This window comes from Ammospiza caudacuta, chromosome 16 (assembly GCF_027887145.1).
Source record: "Ammospiza caudacuta isolate bAmmCau1 chromosome 16, bAmmCau1.pri, whole genome shotgun sequence".
In the NCBI taxonomy this organism is placed as follows: Eukaryota; Metazoa; Chordata; class Aves; order Passeriformes; family Passerellidae; genus Ammospiza; species Ammospiza caudacuta.
In genome coordinates, this window is record NC_080608.1 from 16615473 (window position 1) to 16630894 (window position 15422).

The 15422-nt window shown below is 51.3% G+C and overlaps 1 protein-coding gene across 1 annotated transcript in view; it reads left to right on the plus strand.

Annotated features, from left to right (window-relative positions):
- The first annotated feature begins 11057 nt into the window (after nucleotides 1-11057).
- Nucleotides 11058-15422, plus strand: part of NEURL1B (neuralized E3 ubiquitin protein ligase 1B) — a 34153-nt gene continuing 29788 nt past the window's right edge. Inside the window, exon 1 of the mRNA XM_058815321.1 lies at nucleotides 11058-11121. Coding sequence (XP_058671304.1) covers nucleotides 11091-11121 — 31 coding nt within the window. The 5' untranslated portion in view covers nucleotides 11058-11090. The remainder of the gene's footprint in view (nucleotides 11122-15422) is intronic.

Genomic DNA, 15422 nt, shown 5'->3' on the forward strand with positions numbered 1-15422 from the left:
AATGGCCAAAAAATGGCCAATGCAGGTGTAGAAAGATTCTGTAGCTGCAGAGATTTCCCTGCCCATGACAGTGGGGTTGGAACAAAATGATCTTTAAGGTTCCTCTCAACCCAAGCCATTCCATGATTTATTGGAGTCTCCTTTAAAACCACGTTGCATGACTCAGGGGTTGTTATCTCCAGTCTGAACTGTTGAGTCTCAAGGGTGTGCTTTGGTTTTTTTAATAAAAATATCCTGTCTTTATTTAATAGCTGAGATAGAAGGTTCAAGCCAGTATCTCTTGGGAAGACTCTAAAATTGGCAGCTAAGAAAGAAATCCTAGTGGAATTGAAGAATTACTGATGCTTTAGAGGAGAATTACTGATATTTATAGAACGTGGATATACATTTAATTTGGAGACAATTGTGCAGATGTAGCACATCTTGGCAGCTGTTGTATTTTGCTGATAAGGGTGCACAGGGACAGGAGTGTCATTCACTGGGCTTTCTGCTTGGCTCCTTCTGCCCCTCCCTGCGTGGTGTCCTTGCTCAGATCTGCACCTGTTCCTGCAGTGCCCATGTGGGCACCCAGGGCTCCACACCATGCTTCTGCAGTGGCTTGGGGTCACTGGTTATACTGGTTTTAGGGTCACTGCTCCAGTGGTTTAGGATCCCTGGTTACAGTGGTTTGGGATCACTGGTTACAGTGGTTTAGGATCCCTGCTTACAGTGGTTTAGGATCACTGGTTATACTGGTTTAGGATCCCTGCTTACAGTGGTTTAGGATCCCTGCTTACAGTGGTTTGGGATCACTGGTTACAGCAGTTCAGTATCACTGGTTACAGTGGTTTGGGATCCCTGCTTACACTGGTTTAAGGTTACTGGTACAGTGGTTTAGGATCCCTGGTTACACTGGTTTAGGATCCTTGGTTACAGTGTTTAGGATTCCTGTTTACAGTGGTTTAGGATCCCTCTTTACACTGGTTTAAATTCCCTGGTTACAGTGGTTTAGGACCCCTGCTTACACTGCTTTAAGGCCTCTGGTTACAGTGGTTTAGGATCCTTGGTTACAATGGTTTAAAGTCCCTGATAACAGTTGTTTCAATTCCCTGCTTACACTGGTTTAAATTCCCTGGTTACACTGGCTCAGGATCCCTGGTTACACTAGTTTAAATTCCCTGGGTTCAGTGGTTTAGAGCCCTGCTTACACTGGTTTAAGGCCCTGGTTACAATGGTTTAGGATCCCTGGTTACAGTGGTTTAGGATCCCTGCTTACACTGGTTTAAAGTCTCTGGTTTTACTGGTTTAGGATCCTTGGTTAAGTGGTTTAAATTCCTAGGTTGCAGCAGTTTAGGATCCCTGGTTACACTGATTTAAAGTCCCTGTTTTCAGTGGACCCACCCTTGTGCTCCCTGATGGAACAAGGAATAATTTGTTTTTTATTACACACAAGCACTTCTACAAATTCCTGACCCCAGCCTTTAGGTCAAAAGCTCCAACCTGAAGCCTCTTGCAGGATTTTTTTTTTTAAATCAAAGCAGCTACTCTGATTTTTATTTTATTTTTTTCATGGTAGAAAAGGCAGCAAATCTCTAGGCTACCTGCTAGGGAAGAAAAAGCAGGCACCATATGCAATGTAGCTCTTGCTCTAGCTCAGAAATGCCGAACTCTGGGAGAGAATTCGTCCCACCAAACGCCCACTAAGCACATTTTTTAAATCTGGTTTCTCAGCCTTTCGGGAAAGGAGAAGCAAAATCTTCTTGCCTGCTGGAACTGGGCCCTGTTTCATGAAATTAAATGGCTAAGGAGGAAAAAAAAAAATATCCAAGGAAAAGATGCTATTCTCAACAAAGGAAACAGTATATGCAACAACTTCTGCAGCATTCCTGCAACATGATGTCTTTCCCTGCAGAGTCTCAGTCAGGAATTGATTGTCTGAGCAGAGAATTGCTCGATTCAGAAAGGCTCAGGGCACACTTCATGAAGGGTTTGCTGCAAGGATGAATAGCTGGGCATGTGTGTGTATAAATCTATAAATCATGGCTTGTTCTGCCCCAAAGAGGAGAGCTGGGGTTGGGCTCTGTCACTGGGTTGGTGCTCTGAGGGCTGGGGACGAGGGCAGCAGAGTCCAACATGTGCGACCGTGTTCACAGGGGTCTGAGGATGAGGGGAGAGATGAGGATCTGACTCCATGTGTTAGAAGGTTTGATTTATTAATTTATGATATATATTACATTAAAACTATGCTAAAAGAATAGAAGAAAGGATTTCATCAGAAGGCTGGCTAAGAATAGAATAGCAAAGAATGATAACAAAGGCTCTGTCTTGGACTCTCTGTCCAAGCCAGCTGAGCTGTGATTGGCCATTAATTAGAAACATCCAACGTGGATCAATCACAGATGCACCTGTTGCATTCCACAGCAGCAGATAATCATTGTTTACATTTTGTTCCTGAGGCGTCTCAGCTTCCTAAGAGGAAAAATCCTAAAAAAATGATTTTTCATACAAGATGTCTGCAACAAACACGGGGTCAGGATTTGATGGCACAGCTCTGGAGGGACAACCTGTGACAAAGAGGAGGTGGCATTGATGGGAGAGCTGCAGTCCCCTTATGTGAACCCACAGCCAAGGCTGAGGGACATCCTGAGCATCTCCTGCTGCTCTGGGCTCTCTCCATAAATCCTGTGGGTGTCCAGGCAAATATCAGAGTGTCTGTGTGTCCCTGGCTCACCCCATGGGCATTTTTCCCCAGAGGTGACAGGCTGGGGATAGTCCCTGCAGCACTCCCAAATCTGCAGAAGCAGATGTCAGGGATTCAGGGATGGATTTGGGAGTGGTGCAGAGTCCCTGTGTGGCCCTGGCAGGGTTTTGGAGGGCTCTGCTCTGCCCCTGACCATGAAAAGCTGTCCCCCAGTCCCTCAGGCAGTGCCTTTGTGCCTGGTAATGGCACAGGAGCACAGGCACTGCCCAGGCACAGAGATTCTTGCTTATAAATTAACTGCAAGTCACCAAGGGTCAGCTCCTTTTTGCTCTATTGTGCATGAAAAGTTCAGGAAGGTCGAGCAAGGAGTGAAAGATGTTTTTTTTCCTGGATAGTTTTCTGCCTATCCAGTAGCTCTGTGTCCTCTCTGAGTGCTTCATTTCAAGGGAATAACTCCTAAGTAGAGACTTAAGAAGTTGGTCCCGTTTTTAGAAGGTGACAGGCAGTAAATGCAGGATTTGTCTTGGTTTGGTTTGGTTTTCCCATGAGCTCCTAAAATGTAAAATATTATCAAGTGCTGCATTTCCAAGTGGCCTTTCAGTCATTGCCCTGCCTGGGGAGATCAGTAACAGGTGAAAGAGCTCGGAGCAGGGGCAGATGAGCTCTTGTGTTTGTGTTTCTTGCTTGTCATCTGCTCCCCAAAGAGCTCCCAGAGGTCAAACAATTCTGTCTGCCTGCTCTGCCTGCCACTGAGAGCTGTCCTGGGGAAAGCCGGGCTCCAGGCAGCCCCAGCCCTGCTTTTCTCCCCCAGTTCTGACAGATTTGCCTTGGCTGTTTTTCACTGGGCTCAGGAGAAACCCTCCTGCCAGCAAATGTAGAGGGTTTGTTGTTTTCTTTTTTTTTTTTTCTTTTTCATTTCTTCCTCAGAATTTTCTTCCTCCTTCTGGGGAGGATTTCTCAGTCTCCCAGAATCTGTCATGTGGTGTTTGTGTCTCATGAAATGCATCCTGCTGCCTTGTGGGAATGCTGCTGCCTCTGATCCCAGAGCAGGGGCTGTGGGGATGGGGCAGATCAGGGATTCAGGGATGGGTTTGGGAATGGGGCAGAGGCAAATCAGAGATTCAGGGAAAATCAGGGATTCAGGGATTCAGGGATGGATTTGGGAATGGGGCAAGGCAGATCAGGGATTCGAGGATGGATTTGGGAATGGGGCAAGGCAGATCAGGGATTCAGGGATGGATATGGGAATGGGGCAAGGCAGATCAGGGATTCAGGGATGAGATGGATTTGGGAATGGTACAAAGGGAGATCAGGGTTTCAGGGATGGATTTGGGAATGGTGCAGAGGCAGATCAGGGATTCAGGGATGGATTTGGGAATGGGGCAAGGCAGATCAGGGATTCAGGGAAAATCAGGGATTCAGGGATGGATTTGGGAATGGGGCAGAGGCAAATCAAAGATTCAGGGGTGGGATGGATTTGAGAATGGTACAAAGGGAGATCAGGGATTCAGGGATGGGATGGATTTGGGAATGGTGCAAGGCAGATGTCAGGGATTCAGGGATGGATTTGGGAATGGTACAGAGGCAAATCAGGGATTCAGGGATTCAGGGATGGGTTTGGGAAAGGGCACCATCTCTCCTGCCTGCCCAGTGCCCCTTGGCTAATATGGGTCTGTTTGCATTTCCCAGAAGCACAGAGAATGGAAAGCCTGGGGGGTCAGGGGTAGCCCTGGCAGATGTTGCACTCTGGGTTTGTTTGTTTGGATCTCCAGAGCAGCTCTGGTCCCAAACCTTTCCTTCTGGGGAAGCTGATTCTGGAATTTCAGGCCAGCCTGAAGTGGATGAGTGTCCCCAGCTCCCGGTCTCACGCATTTCCACTTCCCCTGAGGTGGCTGCTCATCCCCACAGGGAAACTGGGAGCCTCCCCAAGGAGAAGGGGAAGGGGAGAGGAGTTTTCCCAAGTGTTTCATTTATTTATTCTATCAATATTTGTCAGAAACAATGCTTGTTTTCCACAGAGTCGCAGTTTGCAAATCTCCAGGTTTCCTGTTAGGAATTCCTACTCACCACCTTAAAATCCTTGTCCCCAGTTAGCTTGGGATTGGTACCCAGCACCCAGAGTCTGGAACCAGCCCTTCCCAAGATCAGCCTGTTGCACTGCAAAGTCCCTCTGCTTTCCTTCCCCTACTGAAATAACAATTTGCTTTTACATAATGTTCTTAAAACCCCCTGGGTGAGCATTAGCTGACCCTGCTGGAGACTCAGGCGTGGTCCTGCTCTGCAGATGGAGGAAGGAGGGCAGGAGGAGGGCACCAAATCTGTGAAGGTCACACAGCAAAGCAGGAGCAGAGCTCGGGCTGCAATTCCCTCCTGCTCCAGGCACTGGCACACAGCACTGAGAGCCCAAATTAAGAGATTATAATGCATAATCCACACTGGTGTGCCAAGAATTCTCTAAATCATATTACGCTGTCACATAAAGTGATGACTCATTTGGTAACACAGCCCACAACCAGTTCCTTTATGTTAAAATTACGTGGACAAGACTGGATTTAAAAAGAAGAAGGAGAGCTTGTTGTGTGTGTAGTGAATGCTGAGTTATAGCTGCTTTCATGGATGTTATTTTGGCTGATGCTGAAGGAGCATTTGTGAGCCTGTTTGTTGACAGTGGTGCTGGGGACCAGAGATGCTGACATCCCACTAACAATAATAGGAACTGCCTCTGTTTGTTTCTAAATTGGAATTTCTTCCTTCCATGGGCCCAGCCCACCCTCCGCCCCCACGGGAGGAAAGGGCACTGCTCTGGGGCTGCCAGGGGAGCATCTCCCAGCAGGGCTGCAGTTTCTGGGCTGCAGGGATGGGTGGCCCTTGGTCCATCATAGACATCATGGAGCCCCTCTCCTCCTCACACCCCTGGGGAGGTGGAGAGGAAGCACCTTTGTTTATCTCAAGCATGAAGAGTGTGGAATTAGCCCAGTTACACTTTTCCCAGGAGAAGATGCTGTTACAAGTCTCCCCTTGCTGCCTCTGCTCTCCTTGTTCCTCCCTGCATCATCATCATCCTCGCTGCCACCCCAGCTCCTGCCCTTGCTGGCAGCCTCTGCTGCTGTTTGGGGACTGTCATTATCCTTCCCAAAGGCACTGGGGACGTGGCAGCTGTGAGTGACACTGAGCTGTGCTGTGGTTTCACCATTTCCTTTTCCCCTCTCTGCCTGGGCTTTAATTCTTGCAGCTGAGGAATGCGTGGCCAAATCCCTTTCTGCCAGCAATGTCCACATGTTCCTCAGCTCAGAGCTGCTCTGGCATCTTGTCAGAGGTGGCTTCTGCATCCCCTGCATGGCTGGCACACATCACAGCCTGCACCTGAGCAGAGAGCCCTGTCAGGGCAGGTGCTCGCTGCTCCTTTGGGCATCTGACCACAAAACCCATCCATCCATCCATCCATCCATCCATCCATCCATCCATCCATCCATCCATCATCCATCCATCCATCCATCCATCATCCATCCATCCATCCATCATCCATCCATCCATCCATCCATCCATCCATCATCCATCAATCCATCCATCCATCATCCATCCATCCATCCATCCATCCATCCATCATCCATCCATCCATCCATCCATCCATCCATCCATCCATCCATCCATCATCCATCCATCCATCCCTGCAGGCTTCCTGTCCCTGGCTGCACCACATCCTGTGGGTCAGCTCTGGCCCAGCAGCACTCTGCCCTATATTCCACAGTGTGGTTTCATGTCCCACTTTTGGGTAAATAAGCCAAGTCTCCAGCAGGCTCTGAGGGCAAGGATCAGGAAACAGCTTCAGCTCTGTGTGGTCAAGGCCAGGTCAAGAAGCTCTTTGCAAGATTTTCCTACTGTTGTGCTGGAACCTCCTGCTTCCCTTCATTTCTTAGAGGGGAAAAAAGAGTCAGAAGCAGTTAGGGAGGGTGACCTGTGGAGACCCTGAGCATCCTGTGCTGGTGCTGGGAGCAGGGCAGGGCAGGAATTGCTGCCAGCAGTGGGGAGCGTGGGTGGCAGGAGGGTTTGTGTGCTGCTGGAGGATGCTCTGTGCATGCATCCCTCCTAAACAAATCCCTCTTTAAGTGTGTGGATGGGAATTCAGCTTTTCTTTTTCTCTTTTTTTTTTTTTTTTTCCACTCATCTCCAAGTAGGAGAGAGGCTTATTAGTACTCTCCTTCCATAGGCAAGATGCGGAGGCTGGGGAGTTGTGAGACGAGTTACATTTGCTTTGATCAGGCAAATCTGCTCTCTCCTGGACAGTCCCTTCAGCCAGGATGAGGAGGGAAGAAAGCACAAGGTGCTGGCAGGAGCTCTAGGGGGAAGCTGATAAACCCACCCAGCACAGCCAGGGAAATGAGCTCGTGTCAGGAGGAAGGAATTGTTTCCATGCTGGATCAGCACCTGTTGAAGGAAATGTGTTGAATGTCACTGATGTGCTTTCAGAGGAGCGGCACGCTCTTGGCCGTGGTGGTCTTTGCAGGCTGGAAGGGCATTTTAGGCTGCGACAGTCCCCTGATGTCTTTTTTAGGGCATTTTCCATCTGCAGCCTCTGAGAATTCCCAGGGAGCTCCTGCTAAGCAGGGGAAGGAAAGGGAGGTTTCAGGGTGAGCTGTGATGGGAGGGAAGGCGGTTTGGGCATCCTCAGAGCTCCAGGCAGATGGAGCTGGAAGAGAAATGGATTCTGTGAGCATCTCCTCAGCTTTAGTCACAGAGAAGGGAAGGGATCCAGAGCTGAAGGAGCAGGGTGTGAAACGGGAGCAGCTGGCAGCGCCCGGGCTGTGGAGCAGGGCTGGGCACAGCTCTCTGAGCAGGAATCTGCTCTTTGGGAAGGACAGAAACTCTGGGAGCTCCCCAGGGTTTCTCTGTAAATTCTCCTGAACCAGGAATGGGCACAGCTCTGCGAGCAGTAATCTGCTCTTTGGGAATCTGCTCTTTGGGAAGGACAGATCACTCTGGGGGCTCCCCAGGAATTCCCTGTGAATGGGACCAGCCTGGCCAGTTTGAGAGTGGAGGAGCAGAGCTGTGTTTGTGTTTGTGTTGGCAGCCGGAGCAGGGGCTGTGCCAGCCAGGGCAGGTGATCCCACCTGAACTGGGGTTTGGGATGGGATCAGACGCCCCTGGAGGGCAGGAGGGCCCCCTGCCCCACAGACACACGGATTTCTCAGGGTTTGATCTGCCTGTTGCTGCAAGAGCCGAGCCTGTCATTATTCACTGCCATGTGTTAGAGACACGAATGGCAGCTGCTCCCAGTGGTACCTCACAGCTCACAGCGGCTTTCAGCCCCCAAAACTCGAGCCCCCGGGGGATTTACAGAGACAATGAAACACATCTGATGCTGTAACAAGAGTTCCTCATCGGGCTGGTAACAATCAGTGGGAATTTAGCTGTTCCTTGTAAGCTATTTGCATTTTTGGGAACATTACATTTATACAAATGTGTTTATATCACTGCTAATATTTCCCTCTCTGAGAGAGAGGCCTGGCCTGTGTGGGTGCTTAGAGGAGGGTTTGTGTCAGATTCCTGTCTGCGACAAACCTCAAGTGCAATTCATCACATTTTTGATTCAGGAAGAAATTTGTCTCTCTTTTCTTTCTTTTTTTTTTTTTTTTTTGGTCCGTTTTGAAAGGCCTGGGCACACACCCCTGCACAGTGAGATTTAGAAGTGATTACAGTGAGCTGGGAAGCAGATGTCTGACATCAGTGGGATACAGAAAGCCTCCCAAAGACTTTTTCCTTTGCATAATATTATCCTGATCAGACTCCACTGATCCCACTAAGATGAATTTGTTAGGGGAGCAATAGAAAAGGCAGAAGGAGAAGCAAATAAAATTTGTGCAGCTAAAAGTGTCCAGTCCTGGATCCAGCTCAGTTTTGTGGCTGTTTCAGAGCTCTGCTCCCCAGTTTGCCCATGGCCAAGCTGTGACCTTGTACAAATCTCCTGGCTTCTTTGTGGCTTGGTTTCATCCCTCATGAAATGAGGATATTGTCACTCACCTTGTCTGCAAAACGCTTTGAGGTCTAGTGGTGAAAATTGCTGGGAAGGAGCTTAGGTGGGATTGGAGTTCTGTATTTCTGGGAGTGCAGAGAGAGCAGAGCTGTGTGTGCAGGTCAGGCTGTGCCTGGCCAGCCAGGGCACACAGGGAAGGGGATTCCTTCAGAGGCACACAGAGGAAATTGCTGAAGTGTGTTGTGAGCAAGAGTTATCAAAACTTGCTGGAGCAGAAAGAATCTTAAAATGCTAATGAGCTTTTGTCTGTGGAGCCTTGCTTGGGGCACATTCTGCTTTTCTCCAGGCTGACTTTGCAGTGCTGCTCAGGCCTGCTCAGTGTCCAGTCCTGGCTGTCTTTCGCTCTCTCTTTCTGGGGAGGGTGAGAATCCTCCTGGCTGAGCCATTTCCCAGGAGTGCTGTTTTGCATTGTGAGGAGCAGGTTATTTTATTTTAACAAACTCTCAATTTTTACAATGCCAAGAGCAGGAGTGCTGGTTTCACTCCTGCAGGCTGCCTCCGTGTCCCAAGGATGTGCATTCCCATTTCATTGTCTTCTATTTTTACCCCGTTTTGGGCAGGAGGAAGGGCTGGGACACCCTTGGGACGGGCAGTGTGTGGGCTGGTGTGGCCGGGGCGTGGCAGGAGGGACAGGGACAGGGAGGTGACACATGGCACACACATGAGCAGCCCCCGGCTGCTGCCGCTGCTTTTGAAGGCGAATTGAAGCCCTAAAATAACAACAGCCACTCCCTGCTGAGGGAAAGCAGCCGCGATTAGCGGAGCCTCCCGCTGTCTGGTGACACAAGGACTGTCCCCTCTGTGACAACACGGAGATATTGCCACCCTCCCCTTGTCCCCGAGGAGGAGCACCGCGCTCCTGCTGCCCTCTGACAGCTCCTGCAGCAAAGGGAGTGGGAGACATGTGCTAACCCAAGGAGACAGCAGATGGGTGCAGGCGCTTTTAAGAACAGCTGCTGGTGTCTCACTCAATAATCCCATTTTTAACAAATCCCTATGATAGCGAAAAAATGCTGGAAATTGGGTTTTTCTGTCCTCTCTCATCTCTCGAGCCACACTTGACCTGTTCAACATGATCTAGGGATTAAAGGCTTGTTATTTTAGCTTCTCTATAATAGATCAGAGGCTGATCTCTGTCAGGCTATTGGGCTACTATTCCTTGGCTCCCCCCTCTTCCCACTTTTCCTTTTGTGTCCCAGGTTCTGTGACAGTGCAGAGATGTGGCTCCTGCTAGGGGACACTTTTCCCCAGCACTGTGCACGGTGTCATCAGCCCAAGGTGTGGCTGCAGAACATCTTGGAGCTCTGAGGCTCCCAGTTCTAAAGTCTGCAAACTCTGGAAGCTGCACGGGGAGGGAAGGTTTGGCACCCTCCCTTGTCGGCATCATCACCCTCGGGCCAGGAGCAGGGAGGGGTGGGGAGGGAGCCTTGCTCTTCTCCAAGGGGGCTCCAAAGGTGTTTTTCTGTCTGAGATCCGAAGGAGGGAAGCTGTGGAGCCGATGCTGTCGGGGCTGAGCTCTCGGCTGTGGGCTGAGGTGTCCTTGGCCACCGCCGTGCTTCAAAGTAATCCCGCCTTTGCCGACACAACACTGCTGCTAATTCCCTCGGTGCCCAGGTGGGGAAGCCGTGTCACCGAGATGCAAAGTGGCTTATCCAATGTCACCGGCAAGGAAATGGCACGGGGAGGGAGAGAGCTCAGCTTTGTCGGCTCCCAGTGCTCCCCAGTGCAGCTGGTGCCCTTCGGGCAGGTGTCGCTGATGGACAGGTGTGCTTGTGCTACGGGAGAAAGAGGATTATTTTCCTTAGGAGGCAGAGGCCAAACCTCTCTCGGGGGTGTCTGGGGGAGAGCCAGGCCCGTGTTTGCCAAAATCCCAGCTGGAAGCTCCTCCGACAGGTGCCAGTGGGTGCAACCCGGAGAGACACCGGGATAGGGACAGGCACAGGGATGGGGACAGGGGGCAGATCGGCACATCCCGGAGAAGCACCGGGGCAGGAGCAGCGATGGGAAGGAGAGGCACCGGGGCAGCGCCGGGGGCAGCGCAGCCCGTCCCGGAGAGGCACAGGGACACGGACAGGGATGGGGGCAGCGCAGCCCGTCCCGGAGAGGCACAGGGACACGGACAGGGATGGGGGCAGCGCAGCCCGTCCCGGAGAGGCACAGGGACACGGACAGGGATGGGGGCAGCGCAGCCCGTCCCGGAGAAGCCCCGGGGCAGGAGCAGCGCCGGGGGCGGCGCGGCGGCTCCCGCGGCCCGGGCGGGGCGCTGCGCGGGGCGGGGCGGGGGCGGGCGCGGAGCGGCGGCGGGAGGCGGGCGCTGTCCATGGCCCTGCGGAGCTCCGGGCGGCCCCGGGCTCCGCCGCGCCGCCGAGCGAGCGAGCGATGGGCAACACGGTGCACAAGACGCTGGCAGGTACCGTCTGCGGGGCCGCGGGCGGGGGGCGCCTCCTCCTGCCCGGGGATGCTGCGGGCGAGCGGCGGCGGCCGTGCCGCCCTCCCCGGTGCGAGGCTCCCCGGGAGAAGCCGGGCGTGTGGGCAGTGCCCGGGGAAGCCGAGCGTGCCGGCAGTGCCCGGAGGAGCCCCGGGCGTTCGGGCGTTTCGGGGGTTTTCGCGAGCCGCTCGCTGGCGGCGATGCGCGGCGGGCGGGGATGCTGAGCGCGGGGTGAAGCGGGGCTGATCCCGCAGCCGGAGCGGCGATCCCAGCCCTCGCACCCGCTCCTTGGAGGGGCTCTCTGCTTCGTTTCTCCTGCTCGTTGTGTTATTTTAATACAACTTTTTAATGGGGAGAGACGTTAGTTGTTCGGAGTGGCCGGGTGAAATGTTGGGTGGGCTGCCCTGCCTTTAAAATTGCCTTTTTAGCCAATTTTGCACTCAGACAAGACATGTACAGATTCTTTTCCTTTGCAAGTTCGTAACTGTGGGGTTGTCTCCCCCCTCGGAGAATCTGTGCATAATAAAAGCAGTTGGTCTCTATAGAATCAACAGTGTTGAATTACTGAGCCCTTGCCAGGCTGTATCTTCAGCCACTTTGCCTTTCTTCTCTTTTCTGCTCTTGCAGAGCTCCTGCATTGCATCCTTTGTACTTCAGGCTCCCATAAATAAAAAGGGTATTATTAAACTTATTTAAAGAAGCAGGAGGACCTATTGAACACATACACGTCTGCCTGTAATCAGCCAGGGAGCTGAATATAGAAATAAAGAGAGGAATAGATTAGCATTTGGATGTGCCATATATTGTCTTTGCAAAGAGAGGGTGCCTGGGACCTTCAGGGCACAAAAGAAAGCTGCTAAGCTCGTGGTTTAGCTATGAAGCAGCGATTAGATTTCTAGTTGCATCTCCTCTCGTTCTCTATTACGTTTAAATGGGACATTAGCTCCTCTCACAATAAGGAAGTTTTCATTTTTTTTTCACCAACTGGCAAATAAAGGCATGGTGAGGAGTGCATGACCTTGGAGGAAATTTATTTTGCGGGTCGGCTTTTCAGCTGGGGGCACATGCAAAAAACCTGGGAGGGGGAAAGAAAAGCCAGGGAAACATCTTTGGGTCAGCAGAGGTTACCCCGGTCAGGCTGGAACTTCCCGAAGGAAAAACCTCCGTACCTGCTGGGCCGTGGGATCCAGCAGAGAGCTGTGCTCCAGAAGGCTGGGAGTTGTACCAGCCCTGGTGCTAGAACAGTCTCTCCTGAGCAGCCTCCACACGTGAATTTAAAAAAAGGGATGACATCAGCTGCACCGCAGCTCCGCCATTCAGGACTTCCTCGCGGCGCTTTCAAAAGGAGCCGGTCAAGAGGAAAAGTTTGATTGGGGGGGGGGAGAAATGAAGGCTTGATTTATGGAGACCTCCCAGCCGAAACGTTTGTTCTGGTGGCCTAGAAAACCTCGGTGGTGTCCCTCCAGGTGGAGGCTGTCTGGGAGCATTGCAGCGCTGGGGATGGTCCATTGGCAAACATTTGTCAAATTGCGCAAGGCAAAGCTATGCAGGACACTTGAATGCCTCTGCTGAGGGCTGGATGATGCTGGAAATGTGTCTTTTTCCCAAATTCAGTTTGCTTTTTACAAGAGTAATGACAGCCCAAAGGAGCTGTTAACCTGTGGCTGCAGAGGAGCTTTTGGATGTTTGCAGTTTGGAAGTTTGTGAATGTTTTTTTGTCGGGTTGGACCCCATTCAGCAATTTTTCATATGAAATTGAATTTTGGATGGATTGTTTGTCTTTCATTATCCAAATGGCATTGCGGAGGGAAGCAGGTTTAGAGCTGTTCTTGGAACAGTCCTTTTGAAAATTAGAAAGTTTTTCCGGGAGACTGAATGGTTGGATGAAATCCTATTTATAAATGTGAGGGCTGTTTAGAATTAGTCAAAGATAATCAGTCAGAATTAAGTCTTTCCTTTTCTTGGTCCAGAATGCACCTCTTTCTTCACCCTGCAGACTGAGCAAGGCACTTTCACTCTCATTTTGACAAACGGAGGAATTGTTCTCTGTCCCAGGGACTGAAGAAACTTATTAATAAAACAATCAAACAGAACGTCTTCAAACTGAAATTTGCTTGCTTGTGTTAAATTGATTCAGTGCAGAATCACTTTGGTGGTTTTGTTCACCATAAATACCTTAAGGTAGAAAAAGCCTTTTCAATGCAATCAAACGTAGAGGGAATGTGGCTCCTGGAAAAGCCAAACAAGCAGCAATTCAGGTTTAATACAGAAATGGCAATGCTTTTCTCAAAGAGCACAATTCAATTTTAAATCCTATTGAGGACAACTCATTTTTATACCCGAATTGGCTGAATGTGCTTGAACAAACCATTCCTGTTGCATCTTTAAACCTCGCCCAGCCTCATCCGTTCCTCCGCACGTTTCCGTGGAGCGATGCAAGAGCACACGCTATCGGTGCCGGAGGAATTCGTGCCGGGAGCTCGGGAAACTCGTGTTTGCCAAGTACCCGATGGTTAGCACACACTGGGCCCAGGCTCTGTCAAATGAACCGCGAGGTTCCGAGCGGAGCGGCACCCACACGACTAATGAGGCTGCGCCTAATGAGAGGCAGCTCCTGGGGAGGCATTGAGGGGAAAGGAGCTGGGATGTGTCAGATGCGCTTGAAGCAGGCCTGAGGTGCTGCTGGAAGCCGCTGTTCTCTGGGTGACAGCGAAATGACACCCGACACACGGGGATGCTGCCCGGAGCGCTCGGGATGCTCCGGGAGCGGCTCCCGCATCTCCTGCAGGACCGGCTCCACACGGGCTGGGCATGGATGTCGCTGTTCCCCTGCTCCCCTCGCCTCCCTGCCCACGGCCTGAAGTGATTTGCGGGCAGCTGGGTGAGGGAATTGTTGGTTTTTGAGGCACGGTGATGTCCTGGCTCCTGCAGGTGATGGCAGCACCTGGGCTGGCCCGCATCCCCTGCAGGAGCAGCTCCACACAGGCTGCTCAGGGGTGGATGTCACTGTTTCCCTGCTCCCGTGTCGCTGTTCCCCTGCTCCCCTCGCCCCCCTGCCCACGGCCTGAAGTGATTTGTGGGCAGCAGGGTGAGGGAATTGATGGTTTTTGAGGCACGGTGTTGTCCTGGCTCCTGCAGGTGATGGCAGCACCTGGGCTGGGAGCTGCTGGATCTGTGGGATTTCTGGCTCTGTGCTTGTTTTTCTGCAGGGAATCGCTGTGTAGCTGGGGTGAGAGAGGCAGGGAGCAGCACAAAGCACTCTGGTGCCATGGATGGGGCTCCTTCCTCCACGGGGCTCCTTTCTGCAGGCACACACAGGGCTCAGGAAAGGGTTAATAACCAGTGGGAGCCAGGGCGGGCTGGGGAGAGGGGAAAATTCCTGTGATGCAGGGAAAGCCTTGTGAGAGCAGTGTCCCCGTGGTGACAGGGGAAGGTGGACAGCTGCTGGACACAGCAGGCACTCACCAGCCCGGGCACAGGGGAAGGACTTTCCACTTGGGATCCAGCTGTTGGTCCTGACCCAAATAGGGGCATTGGTATTTAACAAAGCAGCCAAATTCCCTTTTTAGAGTCTGGCTGGGATCTGATTCTCCCACAGCCTTCCTCACAACTGTGAGGAATACCAAGTATGAGTGGCATTTGTGTCTGGTAAACACGAGGGAGAATGGGGCTTGTTCTGGCACAAGTCACTTCGGTGCAAGAAATTATTTTGTGTTCTTAAGGAAAAGGCTTCTAATCATCAACCCGCCCTCAACAAGGCAGAAATCCCAAGTTTAGGCCTTCACCAGGCTGGTGCTCCCATCTGCCAGGCCATACAGGGATGGTTGGAGGGTCCTGGTTACAGCAGAGCAGCAGGAATTTATAGTTTGTGGGTTAAAAAAGACATTTCTGTGTATGCCTTTTCAAAACACTGATTCAGTTCTCCTCTAAGAAATGAGGAGCAAAGTCCATGCAGTGGGAAAAGATCTGTCTGCCTTTTCCAGGGGCTGAAATCTCACTTGAAGGAGCACTTTTGTTTAGATTTGTTTGCTGGTCCCTCCTCCTTCAGCTGCTAGTGATGCACTGTGGGAGGAGTTCTTGTTATTGTCAGGAGTTCAGTAAATTGTTTGATTTGGCTCCAGTCTGACTTTAGGAAAACTACAAAAAAACACTTCAGGTTGTTCTGGTTTGAGTGAAAAATGTTCCTGTTCAGACCAGTGTTTGGTTTGGGTTTGGTTCAGTGCTGATCAACACGGACTGCAGGTGTTAATCCAGCCTGATTTTGCCTGTTTTTCTGCATCTTT